The sequence below is a fragment of the Trachurus japonicus genome, chromosome 6 (genome assembly GCF_045865225.1).
Source record: "Trachurus japonicus isolate A0001 chromosome 6, Traja_1.0".
Taxonomy (NCBI): domain Eukaryota; kingdom Metazoa; phylum Chordata; class Actinopteri; order Carangiformes; family Carangidae; genus Trachurus; species Trachurus japonicus.
Window position 1 is genome coordinate 25901453 of NC_140912.1, and position 26514 is coordinate 25927966.

The following is a 26514-nucleotide window of genomic DNA, read 5'->3' on the forward strand; positions in this document are numbered from 1 at the left end:
TTCTGGCCCTTCGACAAATGTATTTGAGTACCCCTGATCTAGGCTGACATTAACTAGGCCTACTCCAAATGGATCTGGCTGGAATATCTATAGCACCAAAACATGACCTGAGCTGAGCTGAGGCGTCTTAACGATTGATGTCAGACTTGCAAATGAGACACTTTGCCTAAGTTTTGGGGCCGAAAGAGAAAAAAAAAAAAGAAGAAGGAGAAGAAGGAAATCAGGCAAGCTTGTTCGGTGATGGAGCACAACTTGCTGGAAGGTTTTCCCACTGAGCCTCGTCTGAGCGATCGAGAGTGGGGAACGCTGCAGTGTCTTGCTCTGGAGCACAGGGGCTGCGCTAATTGGACAAGTGGCTCCGTGGCATCTGTTCAGATAAACAGGGAAGGCTGCGCAAGAATCATCAGGGGCTGTCAGGGGGATTAGAGAAGCATCCCACCCTCCCAAACACACTTAAAAGCACACACACCCTCGAGAGGGAGAACACACACACACACGCACACACACAGACGCATAAACGCCAGACAGACGTGCAGGTATGTTAGCAGCCAGCAGCCGCCCCCCCCAACAACATCCAAGCGTGTGCAATCATGAGCCGCTCAAAGGTCGGGGGCAGCAGAAGATTTTGAAAGTCCAAGCAATCATGTGTTACCTGATCGTACTCCGAGGCTCCGGGGTAGAGGGGCCATCCCAGGAAGAGCTCAGCTATCACACAGCCCAGGGACCACATGTCGATGGCCTCGCAGAACGGCAGGCCCAAGATGATCTCCGGAGCCCTGAGGACAGAGGAAAAAACACACAGGAACTGTTAGTTAGAGCCTTTTTCTCTCTAATAAGGAAACCGTATGTAAGTTCAGGCTGAGTGGAGCTGTAATGGGACAAAGATATTACACATAAATGCAACATGACTACACTGTCATCTTCAATATGAAGTCATATTTGCGGGAGCCTTGTGAGCAGTGTCTCACTGCACACTGCAAAAACTCAAAGTCTTACCAAGAATATTTGTCTTATTTCTAGTCAAAATGTAATTTCTAGTCAAATCAAATCAAATTATACTCAAAATAAGACACGCCACATAAAAATTAGCCTGTTTTTAAGACACTTTTTACTTCTTTCAAACATATTTTCACTTGAAATGAGTAGAAAAATCTGATACTGGAGCAAGTTTTTCTTTCCTATTACAAGCACAAAAGACTTAAAATTAAAATTAGTAAATTTTTCTACTTATTTCTAGTGAAAATTAGTTTGAAACAAGTGAAAATGATCTAAAAACAAGTTAATTTTTAGGCGATGAGTCTTATTTTAAATGGAAAGAGATTAGTTTTGTCTAGAAATTATACATTTTGACAAGAAATAAGACAAATATTCTTGTTTTGTTGTACTGTTTTGTATTCTTTTTGCAGTGCAGTGGAGTACGCACAGGTCAGGAGGAGAGGGAAGAAAATCGATGCTGCGTATGTAGGAGTGACATGGAGACCGTCCACAAATTTTACTTTACATTCCCAGAGCCAACTGATCTAATTAGACAACATGCACACACAAATTAGCGCTCACTTTTTTTTTTAACAGTAAGACAGGAGATTCAATTAATTCGCCGTGTCTGTGGGCTGTCATGTTGGCAGTTTCCGAGGTGGCACCTTGCAGATAACTGATTGATGAACCGTGCAGGAGCAGGCACCAATCACTGAGCCCCATCTCTGCTAGTCAAACAAACACAGGGACTGTGCAGGGGTAGAAGTGCATGTTTACTGTGTTTTCACAGTCCACTGCCACAAAGCAATGTGGAAGCAATTATGCCATGAAAAATAAAACCAACATAAATATTCTCTTGAGCATGCAACGAGCTTCATCCGGGCTTTTAGCAGGTTGCGTTTCAGTTGAGTTTAATTCTCAGACACTGGCTTTTCCACACACACACACACACACACACACACACACACACACATGCAGCGCTACACCACTTCAGATCATTTCAGTGGTGAGAGAGATAAATATCTCTGATTTGATGAAAAAGGAGAAATATTGCTTGAGTTATCGGAACAGCGCCGCAGTCCCAAACAATTCCCAAATTTAATTCAGCGGGTTTTTATGTCCTGTCAAAAAGACTAACACACTTCTGAGTGAGCTCTCGTCTCTGCTGGGGCTTAAAATAACCAGGAACATCGTGGCTCCGCTCGCTAATAACCCAAAACCACTTCCAAGAGGTTCTCAGACTGTCATCAGGACGGACCAGACGTCTTTTGGTCTTCAGCTCTTGTCCTGTCTGTGACGTCTCTAGTCCCCCCTCCCTCCCCTCCCCCTCCCTTTATCAATTAATAACATGGTAACAGCGTGACACACAAATTACAGGAGCTTAAGGCTGATCTTGGAAAGTTTCTCGTTCGTTGCCGGGTTCACAATACTAATTGCTCTGACAATGGTAACTAGGCTAGTGTACCCCCCCACCCTCCAACCTCCAACCCCCCACCACTTTCCCTCCTAAGCCTTATTGGCGGGCTCTGGCAGGGTTTAGGTCTCTGAGAGAGAAATGAAGGCGCCTAGCCCCTCAGGCCCGCTGAAACTGTAGGTACCAGGGAAACAGAGAATGTGGAAAGCAGCATGGGGGGTGGACGGGACGCTATAGGACTTTACAGGCCTGCGGGGGGCAGGGGGGGTATGTGTGAGTGGTCTGAGGGCAGCAGGAGAATGAGTGAACACATCTTGTGTGTTTAAAGGTATTCAGAAAAGAAAATTGATTTTGAGCCCACTATAGGTCTTATAGCGTCCCGTCCACCCCCCATTTTAATGCATTTTTAATTATTGTAGTGCTCAAGTCACCTGCCCCAGAGACTACGGTTGAAAATTAGCCAACGTGGCTAAACCGGCATGTTTACAGAAATGTTTATTAATGTGCATTGTCTCTGTATATTTAAACCAATAAAAATTCAAAAATTAACGTGTAATCACTCATCTATCAGACGATGGAGCCCAAACTTTGTGCAAAATTCTATTTTCGAGTAAATCCGGGGTGAAAGTGGGGTAGGTTTTTTGCGCATTTGGATAATGCAGGCGCACGAATTATGCGTCACGATTCATCAGCCAATGATATTGCATCTGTCATCCGTCAATCAAACGTATGAGAAAAACAAGGAGACTCGTCCACCACCACTGACACAAACTCTCCTCTGTCCTCCTCCGGATCCCTGCGGACCATCACTTAGCCTCGCTAGCGAAGTTAGCAAGCTATAACGTTAGCTAAACACACTCCGACACACGGCGCTCGGTCCGCCCCAAACATTGAATATCCCGCCCGCTCGATAACGACCAATCAAATTTGTTTTCCTTAACTCGGGTAAACTCGTGGAAGGAGGCGCGACAAACAGGACAAACGGCCATTTCTGAACACCTTTAAAAGCTAAATTTCTACCTGTAGCTAGCCACCTAAATACCTATTTACTGCTTCTCCCTGATGCTGGGTGGAATCAAAAGAAGAGGACAGGAGAAGCTGAAGTTTGACCGGTATGTAAAGGTGGAAGATAACGACAAGGATAAACAAGACGAGGAGAGCAACACAAAGAGAAATAAGTCAGGAAGAGAGCGCGAAGTAAAGGGGAAGAGACAGAAATAAAGCAAATGAGGGGGAGCAGCGCTTTGCTCAGTTAAGAGCTCCTGTCACAGAAGGTGGTGATTGGGGTCTCAGGGGCAGCGGGGGAACAGACACCACAGACAGCGCTCTATAGCAACAGTATCTTAGGGCGCCATTACAACACCATCAATACAAAGACACCTTCACACACAATGAGTGGAGACGTCTATCAAGGAGGCTGCCAACGAAACATAAAGGAGCCTGGCTGGCGAGGAGGTGATAGAGGAGAGGGAACAGCACGGTCTGCTGAAGGTAGGGGGAGAGGAGGAGATGGACAACAGGACTGGGATCAGCGTGGACTCTAACAGGCTGTTAGGCAGGCTGGAGTTTCATCACGGACATCACAGAGAAAATAACAGCTGCACACACACACACACACACACATACACACACACATACACACAGGTAACAAGCAACCTCAAACAAGCAAGCGCACCAACAAAAGTCAAACTCCTCCTGTCCCCCTTTCACTTTCAGGCAGAAACACTCTCAGTCAGGCTGGATGATGAGGACTCTCTCCATGAGTCACATGTTCATATGCAGATTTATGAACCGTCCTATTATTATTCAGCGTGGCTTTTGAAGTCGAGGTCAATTTATAGTCCTCAGAAACCCAAGTCAAATCATTTAAACACTTTGTTTCATGACAAACCGCGGAACAATGCACAGAAGTTTGTGAAGATTATGTTCTATTTATACATTCAAACATCATTGTTTGTTCTTCCGCTCTTTGCTTATCACGCTGTCTGAGCAGAAGTTGATAATAGCAGCAGGCAGCGCTGTGTTTCTTTCTTTTTTTTCCCTCTTTTTCTTCTGTTTCTTCATCTTTTTTTTTCTTTTTTTTACCTATGCTATAGTTTTACGATATAATGAAACCAATATACTGGAGCGGCCCTGCAGCTCTGCGGTGCATTTGTCATCTAAATAGGATTCACACATTCCTACACAAAGTATATATATAGACCCACCTATATACCTCCTCATTTGCATGAGTATGAGCTCCCCTAAAAATGTTATCTGACTTCAAGAAATCAAAAATATACATATGATGCATGGTGAGCTGCAGGAGGAGGAGATGGGCTTCTCTCATAATAACACAGGGCTTTTTCTTTTTCTCGACTCAGCTGTGTGGAAAGTCTCCCCATCAAAACGCATTGTGGAAATGAAAGCCGCAGGAAGCCCTTTCATCAGAGGGTCCTCTAGATCCCTGCAATTCCAGCGGACACACACACACATGAGACCTCTGACTTCAACCCACTTTTTCTTGACACACACACACAAGGTCCAACATCAATCACCATTATGGTATGTAATTCGCACAAGCTCCCAAACAAAAACTAATACAGACACAAGAAGAAGAGCTTAAGGGCAGCTGACGCATGCAGTTGCCAACGCCGTGTCATATGGCTTTTGTAACAGCCAACTTCAACAAACTTTAGTAGCAGGCATGTTAGCTTGTGTGCCGTGACCACATGGACATTGCCCTTGTGTGTGATGGAGAGATTTGCTAGTGTTGATGTTATGCTTGGATCTGTTTCAGCCTGAACCTTCCAGGGTTACGCTCCAGTGCTCTACTTAGGCTGTTTCTCGCGGCTCCGCTGCCTCTCACAGAAAAGCTCCTCCGCCTCAGCGAAAGGCACAGAGCAAGCAAGAGAGAGAGAAAGAGAGAGAGAGAAGAGCAAAGGAAGGGTGGAAGGAAGAGAGAGGGAGTAACGTCGCTGCTCATGATACGAAATGTGATATGAAACCACAAATGCAAATGTGCCCCTACCAGCGCGCTGCTGCAATTGCATGCAAAGCGCCCCACAGCTGCTGCTGATGCAGGCCTTTCACTGGCAGTGATAAACAGCACACACATCTGTGCAGCCTCACAAACCTTGCTCCTTTCCTGTCCCCCTTTCCTTCCTAGAGCAGCAACGGCAGCAGCAGCAGCAGCAGCAGAGCACCAGAGACTGACAATTCATGCAGAAATGACATTTACTCTTCATCTCTATCGCAGGTAAAAGAAAGAAAGAAAAAAAAACATACAGCACTCATGCAGCCAGAAGTTCAGATGGATTTTAACTCTGGAGCACTCAAAAAGACTTGGCCAATGCACTTACATGCAAAAAAAAAAAAAGTACAGTTTTTTTCTGACTGTGGCTGAAAAGCTGCAGAATTAAGGCTCTTGGACACGCCATCTGAACATATGACACTCAGCAGACACCGCTGTGTTATCGCCTTTTAAGATGCACCCCACCTCGCTCCTCTCCAGCTGGCGCGGCCACACCGCAGCGCAGAGTCGCAGTCAGACCGTGCGTGTCTCTCTGCTCGTAGGCTGGAGGTGAGCTGTCACATACAGTACATACGGTGTGTGAAACACTGGCCAGCCCAGAGGCAAGGCTTCTTTTTTTTTTCTTTTTCTGGGATTTCACTGGGAACCCAACAGCATGAGAGGCCTCAGTGTTCAAGCTAGTGGCTCTGACAGCACTGGCCCTTGACAAAAGAAAGAGGGAGGGTGGGATGCACAGAGAGAGGGAGAGAGAGGGGGAGAGAGAAGGGGGGAGTCTGCATGCTGACATCCTCCCAGCTGGCCTGGTCATTGATGAGCCCCGGTCCCCTTGGGAGCCAGAGATGGCACGGCTCATGAATGGCTCCTTTCTTTCTGCCACCCCAGCCCACCCTTACACCTCAGCCCCGGCCAACCCCTACACCTCACCCACCCTGCTTCACCATCTACCCCCACCCTCCCTCCCACTCCTCCCCCTCCTCCTCTGCCAGCAAAACCCCCCCACCCACACACCCCCTTCAAACCCCTCGAACTAGGGCGCTGAGGCCAGGCCAGTCTAGCAGCTCTCCCCTCCCTGCTCGCCTATCCGCCCTCTGCTCTGTTGAACCGTGCCTGCGCTTGGCTGGCCGGCCAGCCCACACACACACACATAAACACACATAAACACACACACATTAACACACACACACACACATGCACGGACACACTCACAGACACACACACAGCTGACATCACAGGCTGTGTGCATGTCAGGATGTATCCATCAGGCTGACCTTCCCTTAGCTTGGCTCCAGATGGGAGACTGATGGATCCCTGGAACCCTGCAGCATTTATACACACACACACACACACACACACACACACACACACACATGCACACACATGCACACACATGCACACACACGCACGCATGCACACAGGTCAGCCGGTCTATGGTAATGGGTTTGATCCCTTTCCTTTCCATTTCAAAGACTTCATCATTGGCCCTTGTGTAACTATGTTTTATTCAATAGGCAGACAGGCAGTTAGAAGTAAAGAGCAGCATGGACACTGAAGGTAAATAAGATCTTATTGAAAGCACGGTTATAAACGTAGCAGCGTTGGCTGTGGTGGAGAGAGAGAGAGGTATAAGCTGCCCGGCCGGCGCTAACAAGAAAAAGCACTCCATGAGGAAAGAGCCTGCCATTAACTTTTCTACCCTCTATCTCCTCTTCTTTCCCTTCTCCTTGCCTCTTCCCCTCTCTCCATCCCACGCTCTGCCCTTGCCTAATGTAAAAGGTTCGGGTTGTTGCTGTGAATGACTCCCTGCCTCCCCCCTCACCCCCCTCCCTCCCACCCCCTGGGGTATTCATCTACATATTCATGCCCTCAAAGGTTCCTCCACAGCCTCTTTGAAGACGCACCGTAGAGAAACACTTTTCTGGATATATTGCATGGTGGTCGCTGACTGTGAAATCAATGTGCAGAGTTACATCCCCTACCGCGCACCTGTGGCTCGCAGGGACCCACCACCACCCCAACGCTACACACACACACACACACACACACACACACACATGCATATCTACATATACATATTCACTATACCTCCTCAGCTGCAACACCTGATCTCATCACAGCAACAAAGCGCTCCACAGTGCAGGAGTTCAGACACAGGATGCAGCGATCATGTAAATGCACATTTACGTAAACAGAGACGGTAGATTGCATTTAAATTTTTACGGCCTCGGTGGTGCTCCAGGTGGTTGAGGGGTGGAAAGATGGGGGAGGAGGAGGAGGGAGGGAGAGGGGGAGGGTGAGGGTGAGGGTGATGTCTGGACAAGGCAAAACTTTTTCAGAGTCCTTGAGAAATGTTGCCTCGCTCGCTCACTAAGCAGGGGCGACATTCCTAGTGTTTAAGGTCCTGAAAACAGGCCTCCCTCTCCCTCTCTCCCTCTCTCGCTCTCACTCTTTTTCTTTTCTCCCTGAAAAAAGGCCGAGCTGAAAGCGCTGACGAGGCTGCCACTGTTTTACCAGTTCATGTGTTAGCATTCCCTGTGGATCTAGCAATGCATTAAAACAAAGGCAAATAAAGCCTATGGGAGGGGAGAGGAGAGAGGATCTGTCATACAAAGGTATAAGACAAAGTGAAAAGACACGAGACTTTCATGATGATGCAAAAAAAAGCAGGATACGTATTTGGAACTCAGCTATTCAATATAGAAATTATGAGTACACTAACTAATTCATCGACGCGGGGCTAATGTAAATATGGGTGACAGCTGTGTGTGTGTGTGTGCTGGTGCTGATTCAACACAACGTGAGGAAGGAGTTCAGCTCAGCAACCGCACAGGGAGTAAACTGTAACTGAGAGCGAGAGCTATATAACATAGATAGCATTCTTACATTCAAGTGTCCTCCCTGTTCCCTCTCCCACTCTCACCATCTCACATTTAAAGGGATAGTTCAACATTTTGGCAAATTGCCCCATTGCCATAATCCCTATAGTCATAGCAGTATAGGTTTGTTGCCTTTAATTGTCGGTGCAAGCTATTCTTAGAACGGCGGAACAGAGCCGCGAGCTGCTCAGAGCTACGCTACGGAGGCTCATGGGATTTCTTGGTTTCCCTCATCAAACTCATCAAATACACAATCCAACAACTCCAAAACGCTCTGGTGGACAAGTTGTGACCTGCACATTCACCACGCTATGAGATAATAACAGAACGTTACCAGGCAGAGTTGTTTTTGAGGTAAATGCAGAGACTGCTTGTTGAAAAACTGTCCCTGAAGGCAACACACATCAGCTGTTTTGCATGAATTTACCTCGAAAACAACTCTGTCTGTCCAAGAAATCCCATTAGCCTCTGTAGCGTAGCTCTGAGCAGCTCGCCGCTCTGCTCTGCCGTTCTAAAAATAGCTTGCACCGACAAATAAAGGTAATGAACCTACTGCTATAGTGATTATGGCAATGGGCCAATTTGCCAAAATGTTGAACTATCCCTTTAAACTCCCTCTTCCTTCCTCCTTCCTCCTCCTCCTCCTGTTTGAGGTGTTTTATACATTGGAATATTCAGTGGGCAGGGAGCCACCACATGGCACATGGAGCCGTGCCGTCCCAGCGTGGCACGGTCAATATTAGCACACCGGATAATATGCCACATTCTCTCACATGGCATCACCCTACGCCACTATACACGACACACACAGGACCGTTTTTCAAATGACTCTGCTTGCTCACACCAGTGTTAGATAACGTATCAGATTTACTGTTAGGTAACACAGAACATCAAACACATATTTTACTGCCCTGGCAATATATTTGCTGCTATGGAAATCCCCCCCCAGCACCACCACCAGCACCACTACCTCATCTCTCTTATGGAGGCAGTTTAGTACCCTTTGCCTCTCCTTCTCCTTCCCCCTCTCCCCCTCCACTTGAAAAAGCTTCCATTAGCACTGCTAACATCTACCAAAACCAAACAATGAGCACAGCTTAAGTGCAGCTCAGTTGTTCGCTCCGACGTCTATGCAAGCGCTGCATCATAACCAGGTTGGTAATTACCTCTTTCCTGGTGGTTATTATTATTCTCCTGCATGCGGCTGATCCTATCAGTAACACATCTCATTTCCACCTGGAAACCAGCAAGGGGCTCTCCCTGCACGGCTCCCTGTAACACTCCTCTATAATACCCCCCCCCCCTCCCCCAACCCCCATCCATCGCTTGGTGCAGCCAGGGGTCAAAGGGACAGGCTTCGTTCAACAACGGGTCACGGGAGGAGCAACAGAGAAGGAGATGAGGGGAGGGAAAGACAGGAGAGGACGCGATGAGAACAACAATGGAAGATGATATCAACAGTCAACACATGCACATGCACAGACACACTGCAAAACCTCAAAATCTTTCCAAGAATATTTGTCTTATTTCTTGTCAAAATGTCTCAATTTTAGTCAAAACTAACCTCTTTCCACTTAAAATAAGACTCATCACCTAAAAACTAACTTGTTTTTAGATATTTTTTACTTGTTTCAAACTAATTTTCACTTGAAATAAGTAGAAAAATCTGCCAGTGAAAGCAAGTTTTTTGTGCTTGTAGTAAGAAAGAAAAACTTGCTCCACTGTCAGATTTTTCTACTTATTTCAAGTGAAAATATGCTTGAAAAAAGTAAAAAGTGTCTGACTAGATGTAGTGTTTTGACTAGAAATTATATTTTGACTAGATATAAGACAAATATTCTTGGTAAGATTTTGAGTTTTTGCACATTCATATTGTGCACCTTCTCAAAGGGAATAGTTGCCGGTGAGGATTTGATGATCGAACGGTAAATGATGGGTATCTATCTGTCACACGGTGGTGACGCTCTCTGCACAGACAGCCTGGAGAGAAGATGTAGGGGGACGCCGAGAGGGAGCCTCAAGTCTCTGCTGCCCTATTAGGACTGTGGACTGACAGTCAGACAGTATTAGGCCAGTCTAGCAGCCACTGGCCAGACTTGGACCCAACCCTGAGGCAGGCGCTGCGCTCCTCTGTCACACTCCAGTCTCCATGACAGTCAGACTTTAGAGGACTCTCTAAATAATAACTTGAAAATGGGTAATTGATAATCCAACCTGGCAGTAAAAAAAAAGAGTATACACAAGAGAAAACAGACACAAGTTTCTTGGAAAGTACTAAAATCGCCGCTGCTGACCATTCAGAATGATGCCATCGCATCCTCACACTGGGTTAGTCACTATACTCTCTGCTCTAAACAAGCCCACGGGGAAATATGTGGGTCACACAGAGATCTCGCTACACTGCAAAAACTCAAAATCTTTCCAAGAATATTTGTCTTATTTCTTGTCAAAATGTATAATTTCTAGTCAAAACGAATCTCTTCCCACTTAAAATAACTTGTTTTTAGATAATTTTCTTGTTTCAAACTAATTTTCACTTGAAATAAGTAGAAAAATCTGCCAGTGAAAGCAAGATTTTTGTGCTTGTAATAAGAAAGAAAAACTTGCTCCACTATCAGATTTTTCTACTTATTTCAAGTGAAAATGTGCTTGAAAGAAGTAAAAAAAAAAAAAGTATCTAAAAACAAGCGGCTTTTATGTGACGAGTCTTATTCTGAGTATAATTTGATTTGTTTTGACTAGAAGTGACATTTTGACTAGAAATAAGACAAATATTCTTGGTAAGATTTTGAGTTTTTGCAGTGTAGGAGTGCATGGGTGAAGCCAAACTAAAGGCTGGCAGAGACGCAGACAGACGATAACACATCCTAGCAGAGCAGTCACTCAGTCAACCAGCTTAACCAGCTGGCTGGCGAGCCTGTCTGTCACCATGTTTCAGAGACATTTACCAAAACAGACAGGAACGCGGCCTAACGGGCAGCGAGACACGCCGTGCAGACGGGGCGCACGCAGGCGGCGGCCAGTCAGGCAGATGAGATTGTGTCTGCTCGTGGCAGAGGGGATGCTAAAACCCCGAGCCTTGATCACCTCAGCAAATTAGAGCATAGAGGGAGGGGGGTGAGGGGATGGGGTAGCTACGCTCCATCTGAGGCTGACATGCAATCAAAAGAAAAGCCAGACGGTTCATTCAACACACACAGCAAGCCGCGACAGGGCAAAAAACACTGCAAAACATAGGCTACTGTACATCATAATATCGAAATATTCTACCAGTCGAAAAGAAAAAAATCTCAGCATGACAGTCGTATTAACTGCTGGACAAACAAATCACAGTCTCATCTGCCTTGCTCGACTTGCTGTCTGTCTCCTCTCCTTCTCTTGAGGTTTTGTCTGTACTTTCCACTGTCTCCATGATGGTCGTTATTGTCGTTTTTCTTTTCTTTCTTTTTTATTCTCTGGTTTCCTCCTCCAATTCAGTCCAGAGAACAAGAAACTGCAGGTCTAATGCTACTACCACTACTACAACACTGACATGTCCCATTCTGTTGATTTAGGGCGACTAAGATAGAGATCAAGTGATGGGATAACGAGTGGGAGGGTGGGGGGGCACACGGTCAATGTGGTTGTCCAGTTGGAGCCGTATATACACATAACACTACAGCAGCAGCAGTGTACTGGAGGATATGTGGTATATAAAAAAAAACAACAGACGCCAAAAATCCATTTGAAATGCAGCGCCTGAGAACATATAGCCAGGAGCCACGGGGGCGCCGTCCTACCGATGTAATGACATACGTCTCCCTGCCATTCAATACACACACACACACACACACACACACACGAAACACACACATGCACATACACGGTTTCAATCATAAACGCTGCTCTGGTTGACTAGTTCCTTATTTCTGGAGCAAGCGAAAGAGCACATGGGGGAGACATTTGCAAAGGCAGACTGAACCCCACCCCGGCATGAGCTAAAATACAGTACATGTGCTATACAGTTGCCCCAATCCCATCATCACTCCTCCATCTCTATCACTATCCTCTTGTTTGACTATACCCTCTTCTTCCTTCCTTCCTCCCACCCAGTCAGTCGGGGCAGTAATACCATCTCCCGCCTAATCAAATTCTGCTGTGTGTGACATGAATTCTCGGTGCCCAAGGCTGCCGCTGCCTCACGACAAGCTACAGGGCCGCGGAGAGCTGTAACTAAACCTCACGCAGGTCCTATAGAGGAGCTCACCATCTCTCCCTCCCTCCCTCTCTCTCTTTCTCTAAAATTTAACACAAGGAGGGAGAGACTTCCTGGATGTGATTCCCCAGGCTTCTTTATTTCTTTCTCTCTGCCTGCCTGCCTCTGCTCTGTCTGTCTGTCTGTCTGTCTGTCTGTCTGTATATACAGTGCTGCTCTCTTCTTTGTGATACATAGTGTGTGTGTGTGTGTGTTTCGTTGTATTCCCTGGAGTGCAGCAGGCTCATGGTTAATTAGAGAGGGGGATATAGGACAGACTGACAGAGCCTGATCCAGATTGTCACCCAGATGTGGTCAGATCTTAATCTTAACACAGTGGCCTCTCTCCTTCCCTCGACTAACCCACCGCCACCCCCTTCAACCACCTACCTCTGGCTCTCTGTCACAATTAACATCATACATGCATGACAGCTATCACATTAGCATGCAAGGAAAATACACAGGTCTCTATGCACACACACACACACACACACACAAACACACATGCATGTCCTCAAGAGTGTCCTTCGGGAAAGGTGAAGGCGCTGCTGCTGCTGCTGCTGATCATGAGTCTTCCCTCCTCAGACTCGTGTCCCTCTATATCTGCCCCGGCGTGCTGCCTGCCTGCCTGCCTGCCTGCCTGCTGTGCCTTCAGACACTCTTAACACCGTTCGTCACGCTGCATTCTTCCCTGACAAGAATTAGAAATGTCATCACGTAGAGAAAACAACAGCAGGATTATTAGGGGCTTTATGGAGGAATTTGGACAAATAGGCCATTCCCTCGCAGCCTCTTCAGAAGCCCGACGAAGAAAAGGAGACGTATAGTCAGGATTGTGTGTGGTGGTTGAAGTAGTAGTGGTTGTGTATCTTTTTTGACTTGTAAATGAGGGCTTCAGTTTCTCATGTCGAGATCAGTCGTGCAAGAAACAGAACCATGTCACGAAGGGGACAGGTGTTGTTGCTTTCAAAGCTCAGGCCACTTGTGTCTGTATATACAGTAGTAGAGGAAGTCATGCATTGAAAAGTTCTGATGCCTCCACCCAAGTTAGAACAAAGCACAACCACGTGTCGTTTCATGTCTTTTGATATATCTACAATATTCTACATTGGGATCCCACGAAAAGGGCAGCGTCTGCTTTTTTTCCACATAAATCTCTATGAATAATGATCAGCGCTGTAACTCACTATTCAGAATCAGTACTATTAATACACATGGTGTGGGCTACTGCTGCTAATTAAATGCTTTCACACAAATTCAGCCATATGTGCATGCATGAATTTATAAAAACAAAAGATATCTAATGTTTATTCAATACGACCTGCACTCCTCTGGCTTTTTTTTTCTTATTCTTCCATTTCCCTCAAATTCATTTATTATGCTTCTTTCCCCCGAACTCACAGAGTAAACACATGTGAATCCTAAACACAATATGAAATGCAGCCTTTCATCATCACTCATTTGTGTTTACGTCGTTGCCTCTCTCTCTCTCTGCAAATGGCGAAAATGCAGCGAGAACCCCTTTTTCTTCTTACGGCAGGCAATAACAATAAGAGAGGTCTTCAAAAACAATCAGTCACAATGACAGGTAATTAATTTGGCCCAGCAACAGTGCAACCCTGCATTCATTTGTAAGTGTAGTCCCAGTTAATCACCTCTCAATGACAATACCTCTGTATTGTGTTTCCTTCCCTCTGTCATATGGAGAGATAATTCTCTCCCATCCCCGACTATATATGGTCCACACTGACAAACAATGAAGGCATGCTTGCCATTTAATATGCCATACCTTGTCTATTGAGGGAAAGCAATTACTGTATAGCAACAATCAATACAGCATTATCCTTTTCATGTAGCCATACTTGAAGATTCAATTATTATGGACAATATGACATTATTTTTCTTCCCCCTCTCGCTGCTGTGGCCTCAGTCAGGGAGACAGCAGCCGACGGTGATGATTTCATCCAAATAGTAATTTGGACAAACATCAAATCTATTCTGGAGTGCGTGAGGAATGTACACACAGTGTTTGAAGCTTACATGTGTTTTGTGTGTGTGATTAAAAGAAGGGAGTGACATAAATATATTGTTATAATTAGGCTGTATCGCTGTGGAGGTTGTGGACTCGCAGAGGTGCAGGGGGTGGTGGTGTGTGAAGGAGCATGTTGTGGATTTGTAAAGACAAGTGACAATGAGGAGAGTTAATATCCCGCAGCGTGTACTGTATCTCTGATCAGAGAGTTCAAGGGGCGTTCACTGTCGATAACGGATGATTATTCTTTGTTATAGTAAAACGATGAAATATCTTCAATAGAAGAAAACGAGTTGTCAGATGAACTGCCCGAAAACATAAAGAGTATTGGTTTTTCCAATGTAATAAAACAGAAAAGCAACAAATGTTTTTAATTTATGCTCGATAAATGGAAAAAAAAATATACAGATGAAATAACAAGAATACTTGATTACAGCTATAAAACATAATGGAAACGTTGCACGTAAGACATGTTTTTCTTGAGGCTCAGATATTTCTTCTTACACGTGTTAGTATTTAGTTTCTATTAGGAAAAAAAAAATGATATGAACACGTACAGTGGCAGTGGGGGAAAGGTTATGTTTACAAGATGGTAGAAAAACTGACAGCACCACCTGAGATGGGAGACTGTTGCTCATGGGAGACTAATGACAGACAAGACTCTTCACAGCGCTTTCATGGATGTGACAAGATTTTTTTTTTCCATGGCAAGATATGCCAAGGAATGGATGACAAATATGCTGTCATCATGGTTTATGTGTGTCTGTGTTGTGTGATAAAAAACATTCCACACTCACACACACACATATGAAACGTCCTGTGACTGACGGCACCATAACTGATGGTTGTTGCCTCCCTTAACCAGGTGTTTTCCTGTCTTAGCTTACCTTGCCCAGAGGGAAGACCATCCCCTCTCTCTCTCTCTCTCACACACACACACACACACACACACACACGCATAACAAAGGCATTCTGGCTCTGAACATTTCCTTTTGTTGCAGAGTCGAAGGCAACAGACAGTTTTACAGTACAAGCAAAAAAAAAAAAAACTGGAGGTGCCTGCTGGAGTCAATGTGAATTTTAAACCGGCGCTAAACATGACACATTTACGATTCCTCAGCCAAGAAATCATATTGCATCGAGGGGCTGTGTACAGAGGAACTCTCTCTTTTTCATCTCTCTCTCTCTCTCTCTCTTTCCTCCTTTTCTTCCCCCCTCTCCCCACTTTTCCTCTTCTTCGTCTTCTTCTTCCTCGTCTTGTTCTGCTGCTGTCAGTGTGCGCGCTCTGAGGATGCTGCTGGAGGGAGTCCAAAAAGGACACAGTGTGAAATGAACACAGCTCTGACCTCCCAGACACCCCCGACACAGCCAATCAGATCACTTCTCCCCGACACACAGGGCACTATAATTGGTCGGTGGGTGGGAAATATGAGCAGTGGGGATTCGAGTGGCGGGAAAAAAAAGAAAAAAAAGAAAAAAAAAGGAGGGAGCAATAATAAGAGGGAGGAGGCAGAGGGAGTGGTTGGTGTTACAGCGCCTAGCCTCTCTGTACTTGAACCGAGCCTTTTGCCCCGGACAGGACAGGAAATCTCCAGAACAAAAGTTAGTTGTCATCTCTTCCTGACAGGCCTCGCTCTGAACAAAGCTGCTCTCGGGCTCGACGGGGCAAAAAACCGACCGACCGACCGACCGACTGATCCTGGAGGGAGGTATATGGCTTCTTGTAATCTGGTGCTGTCTGTCTCACATTCCAGACGTCTCTGGCGAACGAGGCGAAAGAGCGCGTGCCCCTGAGCTCTCGAAACAGGAAATGAGTCCAAAATGTTGTTCCTTTCCCTGGGACAGAGGGAGGGTTGGGGCCTCAGCTGCGGCCGGCAGAAGGTCGCAGCAAACATCACATAGAGACACACACACACACACACACACATGCCCATGAGCTGACGTGCACTCACACAAGAGCAGCCACAAACTATCTCTTTTAGTAGGAATGGACACACACACACAGCCTCTCTCCAGTCATCAGCGCTCACAGCTGCGTGCCCTGGGCCTTCGCTATCTCCGGCCTGAAAGACTCAGACTCACGTCAACCACATTCCTCAGCCTCCCCCCAAACCCAAGGGGCAGCTCCACACAGCTGGGCACCGAGCTGCATGGGCTGTTCCCCCGGCGACTACACTACACTACTCCCCTCTCCTCCCCACCCCACCCATCCTTGTTTCCACGTCGTTCACCCATCGCCATCCACGCCTCCGTCCCTTCTGCTCACCATCTTTCACACATTCACCCCCCCCCACCACCTCCTCCTCTCCTCCCCCAAAAAAACAGAGCGTATGCTTCTTTCACCGCTGCATCAGAGTTTCAAATTGCTCTGGAGAAAGAGAAGAAATATCTGTCCTGCTCCTTCGTCCCTCAGCTCATTCACAGTTTACATGATGAGGTTAGACACAAGTGGCTGAGGCCAAAACAACAGTGGATCAAAAAAAAAAAAGACTAAGAGCTGCGTGCATGTTAATCACTTCTTTTCATATTCTGCCGTTAAAGGATATCATCTTATTCTCTTGTGGCAGCGTTTTTTTTTTTTTTTTTCCTTCAAGGTGCTTCGTCGTGTTGACAGGGGTAAAAAAAGACATGTCAGCAAACAGACGACATAATCTAATAACTCCATCTGTGACTGCGAGGCTATCTTGTTGCCAGTGATCAGCATGCAGCAACAGCAGCTGATACACAAAACCACCTTCATAACGTAATAAATAAACGTATGAGACGAGTTGCAAAGCCCAACGGAAACAGGAGCCTCCCGTTTGATCGTAACGCAGAGGGGGGTGAGGGGGGAGATCAGTGGAACATCACTTCAGGGAGACGCTGCTTCTCTTCCACTAGTTCATCCTATCCCCCCCTTTTTTTGGTGGTGGTGGTGCTATAGCTATCATTTACCACGTGCTGAGAATGACTTGACCGATAGTCGAGTCAGGTCTTCATCGTGCCATAAAACCATCAGAACATACTTTGATACTCCAAAAAGTTCCCACAAGTTTCCTCCTAAGATCCAGATGTACATGGCAAAATTTCCCACAGCTTTAACCGCTAAGGAATGTGCCGAGCTGCATTTTGGAGAAAAAAAACACACAAAAAAACAACAAAAAAAAGTCATGAAGAAGCCTCAGTGACATGTGTCCGACTCCTTCCTGCCCATGAGCTTCTCACTGGCTCCAAAACCCACACAGCCTGCAGCCAGCAGCCAGGCCAAATGGGCGAAGCGGAGCTGAATCCACACACACCTGCCAAGCACCAAGTGAAATACCAACCGCGTCGAGTGTGTGTGTGTGTGTGTGTGTGTGTGTGTGTGTGTGTGTGCGTGACAGTGAGTGTGGTGTGTATAGTATATTAGTGTCCATGGATGCAGGCCTGTGTATGTGTATGTGTGTCTGTAAATAGTTAAGGCCATGCAGGCTCTGTTTCATCATTTCAGTAAATGCCACGCAGTATATCAGTCTAACTGCATACGTCTCGGGCCATTTCCATATCTGTAATAGAGAAAGCCCATCTCCCATCAGAGAGTGTGCACACACACACACACGCACACACACACACACACACACATATACGCCACATCTCTGATGAGCTGACACAGAAAACTAGATTTATTAAGGGGAGGGATGGAAGAGGAGATGCGGAATGTGTGCGGGGGTGTAATTTCGGCAATGGACACAGGTTGTTGGAGGCGAAAACACACACATGCACAAACACATGCAAAAAAAAAAAAAAGACACACAACGCCCCTCTCACAATGGCGTGAAGTGCATCGCTCTCCCTCTATAAGAGAACTGTTTATTTCAGACCTGTGACACAAAAGCCACGACGGCGGCGGCGGCGGCGGCATGTGGGCTTATCTCCTCACATCCCTTGAAATGCAGCGCAGCCCCTAAAGAGCTCCCCGGCGCTCCACATGCCACTTTCAATTAGTTCCACAAAGAGAGTCTTCTACTACCAAAAAGGAAGATGGGAGCTCATTACTGAATTCCAGCTTTGAAATATAGATCAGGAGGCTATGTCTGACTGCTGGGGCCCTGGATGTGCCACTTGCCAACCATCGTGCCACACCAGTCCAGAGCAGATGAGCGCAGAGTGCCGTCTCATGGATTAGCCACTCCTCAGGTTTAACAGCCCCTGCAGCTTACCCTCTATCTCACCATTAGCTCTCTGCCTAGCCCTCTTTCTCTCATTTCCTTTCTCTCTGCTCCCACTTTCTATCTATCTCGCTTTCTCTCTCTCTCCACTAAACTGGCCCCCTGAAGCCACAGCTCTTTGCACTAAAACCCACAAATGGGAAAATGCCAGTACCAATAATCTGATGAGAGCATAAGAGAGAAGCAGCGGAGGAAATGTGGATATCATATCGCACAGTGGTACTATTATAGTAAGCGCAGACGCAGAGGCAGGTTGATAAGGCAATGCAAATTCATTCAGGTATTCTAATAAAACTAAAGCTTAACAAAGCTGCGAAAAAAAGAAAGAGGCTTTTATGGAAATGAGCTGTTCTGCAGAAGTTCATTAAGGTTACGCTTAACGCGTAACAACCCCATAAATTCAAAAGAACTCAGTGATAAACAAATATGTTGTGACTGCTGATAAAGAAACTCATGCCAGTTGTGGACACACAGTAACAATACTGTCATAAAACATGGCAGCTTGCATTCAGCCTGAGATTAAACAGTCAGGGATGGGGCGGATGGGTGGGTGGGGGGGGGGGATCTATTTCTTATCTGGCCAGAGCAGAAAACACAATAGGCTGCCATGATGCAGCAATCCTAGTTAATGGTTTCCCCTCAGGACCAAAAAACAGCACGTTCACCATCATCTAGCTGTTTACTTTGTGACTGATAATCTCATTAACTACACATAGGCTCCGTACTGCTGCTGCTGCTGCTGCTGCTGCTGCTGCTGCTGCTGCTGCTGCTGCTGCTGCTGCTGCTGCGCCACATCCCAAAAAAAAAAAAAAAAAAAAAAAAAATGCATTTGCGTGTGGCCACACAGTGTGCACACGTAACTGGTGTGTGACATCTTCATCCATGTTCATACTTTCAATTAACGACATCCATTAGCGCCGTCCTCAGCAGAATGCCACCAGCTAGGCTACAAGCAGACAGTTAATTAGAAGCTATTGGCTGCGACTGGAGGATGACCATCGGGGATCAGAGACATGTGACCTGCCGACACTATTCGTCTTGGAAAACAAAATGAAATGATTTTGTTGTGTTGGCCCCGGCCTCCAGTTAGCGAGTTGCCTCCTGTGTCAATCAGCCGCAACATGAAGATGTATCAGACAAGCGAGGGGGCACCGGGGGTTTCAGTTGCTAGGTCACTGATGGAGATTTTAGTACAGCGAGAAAGGGGGGGACAAGGGGAAAGGAGGTAGGAAGGGAGGAGTGGGTGGCTCTAATGGCAAGTGTGCGAAGAACGGGGGGTACAGGGTCTCGATACTCTCTCTCTGATTCGCTCTCTATGCAAATCACAACAATCACAGGAAATGCCTGGGCCTTAGCTGCGGCTAATTGCCACGGCAATAACAAAGAAGGGCTTCCTTTGAGCGCGGAGGCAAATTAAACATTAGTTTAGAGTTTTCTTGGAGACCGAGGGATGTTATAATTACCCAGAAACCAACACATCAGCACTTTGCACGCCACGCGTCCCACTCCCGAAGCCCTGGCAGAGGAAAACAAATGTATCTCATATTGTGGAGGAGAGGCGTTCGGGGTGGAAAAAGGAGTACCAGGAGGGAGATGGAGAAGGGCAGGTGAGGAGGGAAGGAGAGGAGGAGGGGGTATAGGAGAGAAGATAGTGAAGGGCATGGAGAGGGATGAGAGCAGAAAGCAGAGAATGGGGGAGGACAGAGATGGAGAGAGACGCTGGGGGATAATGAGGGGAAAGGAGGTGGAGAATGATAGCCCATCTCTCCAAACCACTCCACGCTGGTGGTGAGGCATCTAAATGCACACCCACTATTAGCATATTGACCCCACCCCTCTCCTCTGGCCCTTTTTTTTCTCTCCCTCATTATTATCAGGCAATGCTACAGTACATGGGACGCGGGAAACACACAAACCGAGCTCATTTCCCCCCACATCACATGTTAGTTTAAATGTCACCACGGCGATGAAATGCTGGAAACAAGGAAACAAATGGTGCATCTGTGACGTGCGGATGTGTGTGTGTGCACCGAGCGTCTATAGTCCGGGCCCACCTAAGGGGTTAAGTCTGCGAGCACTTCATTAATGTGGGTCGGTGCAGCGGAGCATGTTGCAGGCAAAACAAACAAGGCTGGATCTCGCTGAGATATGCAACCATGGAAACTTCAGGAGGAGACGTCCTTGGATCTCCTCCCCTCCAGGGGGAAGGGAGGCAGAGTCCCTGGCCCAGTGAGAGGGAGGAGAGAGGGGGGAGAGAGGGGAGAGGGGGGGGTCGACATTGGGCCTTGAGCAACGCGATGTGTCCTGGATGGCTGGTTCTATGTTTGATCTATGTCTGAGGGCAGCGGGCGAAGCCTGACACATTCACCCAGTCTGTCTAACCTAAATGTTCATTCAAAGAGCCTGAATCTCCCTGCAGCCGGTCCCTGCTCTCCATCCCGTCTGTATAGCTCTGTCTGTCTGTCTGTCTGTCTGTCTGTCTGTCTGTCTGTCTCCCCCCTCCTCTCTATCTGGATTTAGTGTCTGTCCAGTGTCTATACGTCTGTTTGTAGGTCAGGTCTGCTTGCCAGCCAGAGAGAGAGTCTGTCTGCCTGTCGCTGGCTCGCCTCGCACACCGTATGGATGCATGAAGTCACACGAGCCACTGACCATGTCCTGGAAATCTAATCATCCAGCACAGTTGGATGTTTGTTTGTGCTTGTACACACAGATGTGCATACAGGAGTGCAAACAGCCATCCATGTACACAAACAAAAGGAGTCCCCACCCAGCTTTGATAGGAGCATTTTTTTTTTCCAGAGAACCTAGCCCTGCATGGCTGTTATGTGCTCTTGTTAGTATTTGTGCTCCAAAAGCACAGGTTGTGTGATGTATTAGTCACACAAGGCTAACCCCTTTCTGACTCCATACACCCATTTGCACAAACACACACATACTCCCATACACACACATGCATACACATGCAAATCCCTCTACGTCAGCGAGCCAAACTCGTAAAACACTCACTCTCTAATTGGCATGTAGTAATTTTGCTAGCTCCTATAATAAAAGAAACTTTTTTCTCCCTCTCTCTCTCTACCCCAATTACTTCTCCATGTTTATGTAATGGGGCTTGTTATTTTCTGACTTTTAATGTCCTCCCCACCCCTACCCCTACCCCTACCCCCCCTTCATATAACTGTAAGCTATGTGAATAACAGACTTAATAGACCACAGGTCCTCAAGGATTTGTTACTTTTAAGGGAAATCAGGGCTGCAGTGATACAGTGTTTGCAAGCGATCCAGAGCGGTGACATCAGTTAATTACATAAATCGGAGTGGGATGAGACCAGGCATGAGAGAGAGATTATGACACAAGGGTGGACGGCTGAGCGGCTGGAGGGACACAGCCCCATGTTTCATGACACCAGCATTCAGGGAAAGAAGGAATTACATCACTGTGTTAGGGTTATGTAAAACACATAGACCTGCTGTGAGACTCCAACCCCCTCTGAGAAAAACACTTAGGGAAGGAAGCAACTCCTTATGGGAGAGAGAGACGCACAAGAAAAAAAGAAAAAAAGAGACAGAGTTGACCTATCTAGCATAACCAGAACCAGGTCAGTGGCTATATTTCTACATGGAAAAAAAAGGAAGAAAACTCCCAAAAAAAGAAAGAAAGAAAGAAAAAAGTCCAGCAGTATCCCACTGACAGCCGGGCTAAAGATAATATGCTCTGTGTGGTCAAATAGAGAGACCTGCTAGCGAGGAGCCGGCACTAGAGGGGGTGTGAGATCTCCACCTCCTCATCAGTACGCCTAAAGACTAAAGACTCATCCCATAGATGCTTAGAAACCCAGAGGGGAGATCAAAGCCTGAGTGATCCAGTGGCTGTTCTATCACCCCGGCCTGCTCTCCCACCGCGGGGGCCTCCTGTTACGTCGGCGCGTGCAGGCAACAGGAGCGAGAGGAAACAGAATAAATAAATAAATAAATAAAAAAACACACTGACCCGTAGGGCTGACCTCCAAAAGTCGACTATTCGACGATTCGATTCGGAGGGGTCTGATTCGACTATGAACCTCGTAGTCGAATCTAACCAAGACCATACCATTCTGACTATATGGGGGTGCCCACGGCTGCTGAGCATAAATTGTTACATAGAATGTCTTTTTTCGTTATAAAAAGACTATTTTGATACAAAATCTGCCTACTTTCTCTTAATAAAGAGTTCAAAATGATGTGTGCGTTTAAACGGTAGTCTTAGCTTCTTACTACGTATTAATAAATCACCCACTGCAGTTGCACAATCAAATGAGCGGAGGTTTTTTTTTTTTTTTTTCAAATGAGCGGAGGTGAGCAGTAGGACCGTCAAAGTCACGGTACTCAGAAGTCACTGCAGAACACTCACGGAGTGGCAAAAAGACGAGGGGCAGAGCCGCCAAAGTTTAAAATCAAGGAAGTCTGACAGTCTAATGTTGTCAGCATTTATCATGCATGACCTAACAGAACAGCAAAACATTGTGAGGAAGGATACATCTGACTTTGACCGAGTTACATTCAAGAACCTGCTTTCAATCACGGAAAATAAATTAACTCCAGCGGTGATTTTTTTTCGATGGATCAGCTGTGTTTACCGTTTCAAGTGTCAATAGTTCTGATGGTTAGACAGATGAATTAGTCTCTAACACATCCTAAAGTTTGACATGTCAGAGTTTTTCAGAAGAGGAACTTGTTTTTTTCCAACTTCCGAGTTGTAATGAACGCACCATGCGTGTCGGGAGTCACAGCTGTGATCTCGTCCCTCTGCAGCCTGTCTGTCTCTCTGCCGGTGCCGCGGTCACACTGTGTGTGTTACAGGATTGATTAACGTAATGTACGGATTGTCGAGTCCTTCTGACCTCCGTTTGTTTTGATACTACATGTTTTACCCGGTTTCTCTGTGTCCACGACCACCGCTATCCTTCATCACGTTGAGGGATGAGGGATGACTCACAGTCCGAGCAAAAGGAGCGTTGTCCAGGGCAACGTAACATAAACGCATACCCTGGCTCACAATGGCTACTAAAAATAATCCAAAGTGTGGAAAATAAATAAAGGTATTTGTTTTACACCTACCATATTTTTGGGGTGTTTTAGCTCTTTTGTTTGAAACGGGAAAAAGTCGCAAATTTGCTGCTATCTAAAAAAAAAAAAAAAAAAAAAGGTTCGACGATCAGTCGACTATGGCAAAATCTGACGAATCAGATTCGACTATGAAAATCCTTAGTCGAAAACAGCCCTACTGACCCGTCTGCATGGGCCCCGTCGTCTTTGAACGCAACCTTGCAGGATCTTTAAGCGAGGAGTTTTCATTTCCCTCTTCTGCAGCTACATTTACATCCCACTTTGCATTCCATTAATTTCCATTTGACCGCACTTGCATGTTTCTGCTGGCGACATGAATAATCATGAGCTGCAGACGCACTCACAAAAAAAAAAAGAAAAAAAAAAAGACACACAGCCTCAAGAACATGAACGAGTTGAGTCGTCTTTTTTTTTCTTTTTCTTCTTCCTCTTCTTCTTCTTTCTTTAACAGTCATTGTTCACACTTGAGGCAAATCATTTTAGCTGGCGTTGCGGCAGATCCAATTTGGTATTTGTATTTCAATTCAACATTTATTTCATAAGAGATAAATGAAAATAGCAGCCGTCTGCTTCCTGCTGTCGCCACTCCATTGTTCACCTTGTTATAAACTCTGATTTAAAGTCGGTGTTTCCTCCCTCCCTCCCCTCTCCTCCCCTCCCGTCTCCGTGTGCTACGGGGAGACGGAGCGAGGAGACGGGCAGGATTGGAGCGTGTTTTCTTCTCTCAGTGGAAAGGCATCTCAACAGGCCCCTGCTATTGACCACATCCACCAGGGGAGGGAGTGGGTCAATGTAACAGAGAGCAGGGGACCATTTTGGACCACTTAACTATAATCAGTAAATGCACCCCGGTCGCAATTAGCGCAGGGCCACCCTGAGAGTGTTCGTTTTGCTCACAGCTCTGTCTGCATTTTATTCTGCTCCACAGGAACCTTGTAATGCAAATAGCTCTCCTCACACCCAGTTTAACAACGGGAAAGGAGGCGGGAGGTGCTCTGTACTGGAGCATGCTGCTGTCCTTACTTGTGCTTTCTAGCTTTCCCGTGTTGCATCTATAAATCCTTAAATATTCTCATAGTGGACATCCCACGCTAATCCAGCTTGCTGCGTAAAATAAACCATTCAAAAGTGTCCCCATGCAGCAAGCCGAGGGTCATCATCTGTTGTGCATATAGGCTCAACATTTTGTGACCAGGGTCGTCCTTGCTTCAGTCTGTCTGCAGCATATTGGGAAATAAAATAAAATAAAAGAGGGGCTGTTGTTATGAATTTTTACCCCTGGATGCCGGCTTGGTGCAATTAGCCCCCACGACAAAATGGCTTCTTTTCATACAGAGAGAAGGGCTTATTTTAGGCTGAAAACAAAGAGGAGACAGAAATGTGACAGGTAGCTGGTTCCTATCACACTGAGCCTCCCCGATGCACCGACACACTCCTCAACTCATTTATGATTCAGTGCACTTAGTCATCCATTCTGCTCCCCTTTTCCCCCTGCTCCCGCAAAAAAAGAAAAAGGCAAACAAAAACTGACAGACACGCCGACCGACCGACCGACCGACAGACAGACAAACAAACAAACGAACAGAGTGCCTTTTTAACTGATGCTGGCATTTCTGTAGAACAGGTGCAGCAGCTGTGATTGATTCGAGCTGCGACGTGCACAAAGCGAAGACTCGGAGCGCAAAAGAGCGACGTGCGCACAAGTTCAAGGAGTCTGTTAAAGTCTCTGCTCCTGCGATAACAATTACCTTTGACTGAGCAGGTGAGTTAACTCACATCAGCGGCAGCACCGGCGCTCGTAGTGTAAAGACATTTGACTGTAGGACACCTGTTAGAGCATCTGAAACTGATATAACATCCTGTACACCAAATATATACAGTTTCAGTGAGATATTGTGGTTTCTGTCATTGCATCTCACAGCCTGTAAATGTATGTCGAAGTGCAGCACATGCATGTTGAGACTCTCTGCCCTCGTCGTGGCCAGCTGTGAGGGGGGAGAGAGGCTTTGTGATCCTACAGTACACGGCTTCTGGATGTGATGATTGAAATGCCAGGCAGCTTTGCGTGAGGGACAAGAGGTCAGGATAAAGGAAATGGAGAGAGGAAGGGAAGGGAAGGGAAGGGAGGGATGGAAGAGGAGAGAGGACATCTGAGAAAGGGAGGGAGGTTAAGGGAGGATGACGACGGATGGAAAGATGTAGAGAAAAAAATGTTTAAAAAAAAGGATGCAAAGAGGGGAAAAAATGGGGGACAAGGGGCAGGGAGCACTAATGAACGCTCCCTGCTGTTTTCTCAGCTGTTCTTCTCCGTGCCCTCAGGAGCGCTGGATACAAGGCCAGAAACCCCGGGTATGCTAAATGGGCCGTCTCCCTGTCACACACACACACAAACAGACACACACTCAGAAGGAAGAGCGAATGAACACACCTAAAAACTCCATCTTTGTGTCTGACTTGAAGCCTCGTTGTCACCATGGTGACACTGTGAATAATAGGCTGGGTTTGGGAGTTTGGGCCTTTGGGGGAGAAAGTAGTGAGGGGGGGGGGTATGAGTGTTATGTCAAGAGCTTGGCACACATATTGACCCAAGATGGAAGTAGAGAACGGGGCCTCTGGGGGCTTCTTCTCTTCTCTTCTCTTCTCCACCTCCTCATCCTTTAATTTTTACATTTAAAACCTG

The 26514-nt window shown here is 46.4% G+C and overlaps 1 protein-coding gene across 3 annotated transcripts in view; it reads right to left on the bottom strand.

The window, feature by feature from the left end:
• The window catches only part of hipk2 (homeodomain interacting protein kinase 2), a 76661-nt gene that overhangs the window by 18788 nt on the left and 31359 nt on the right, over positions 1–26514 (bottom strand). For all 3 annotated transcript variants that reach the window (XM_085780030.1, XM_085780033.1, XM_085780031.1), the window contains one exon: positions 653–776. In XM_085780030.1, the coding sequence (XP_085636156.1) occupies positions 653–776 (124 nt within the window). The remainder of the gene's footprint in view (positions 1–652; positions 777–26514) is intronic.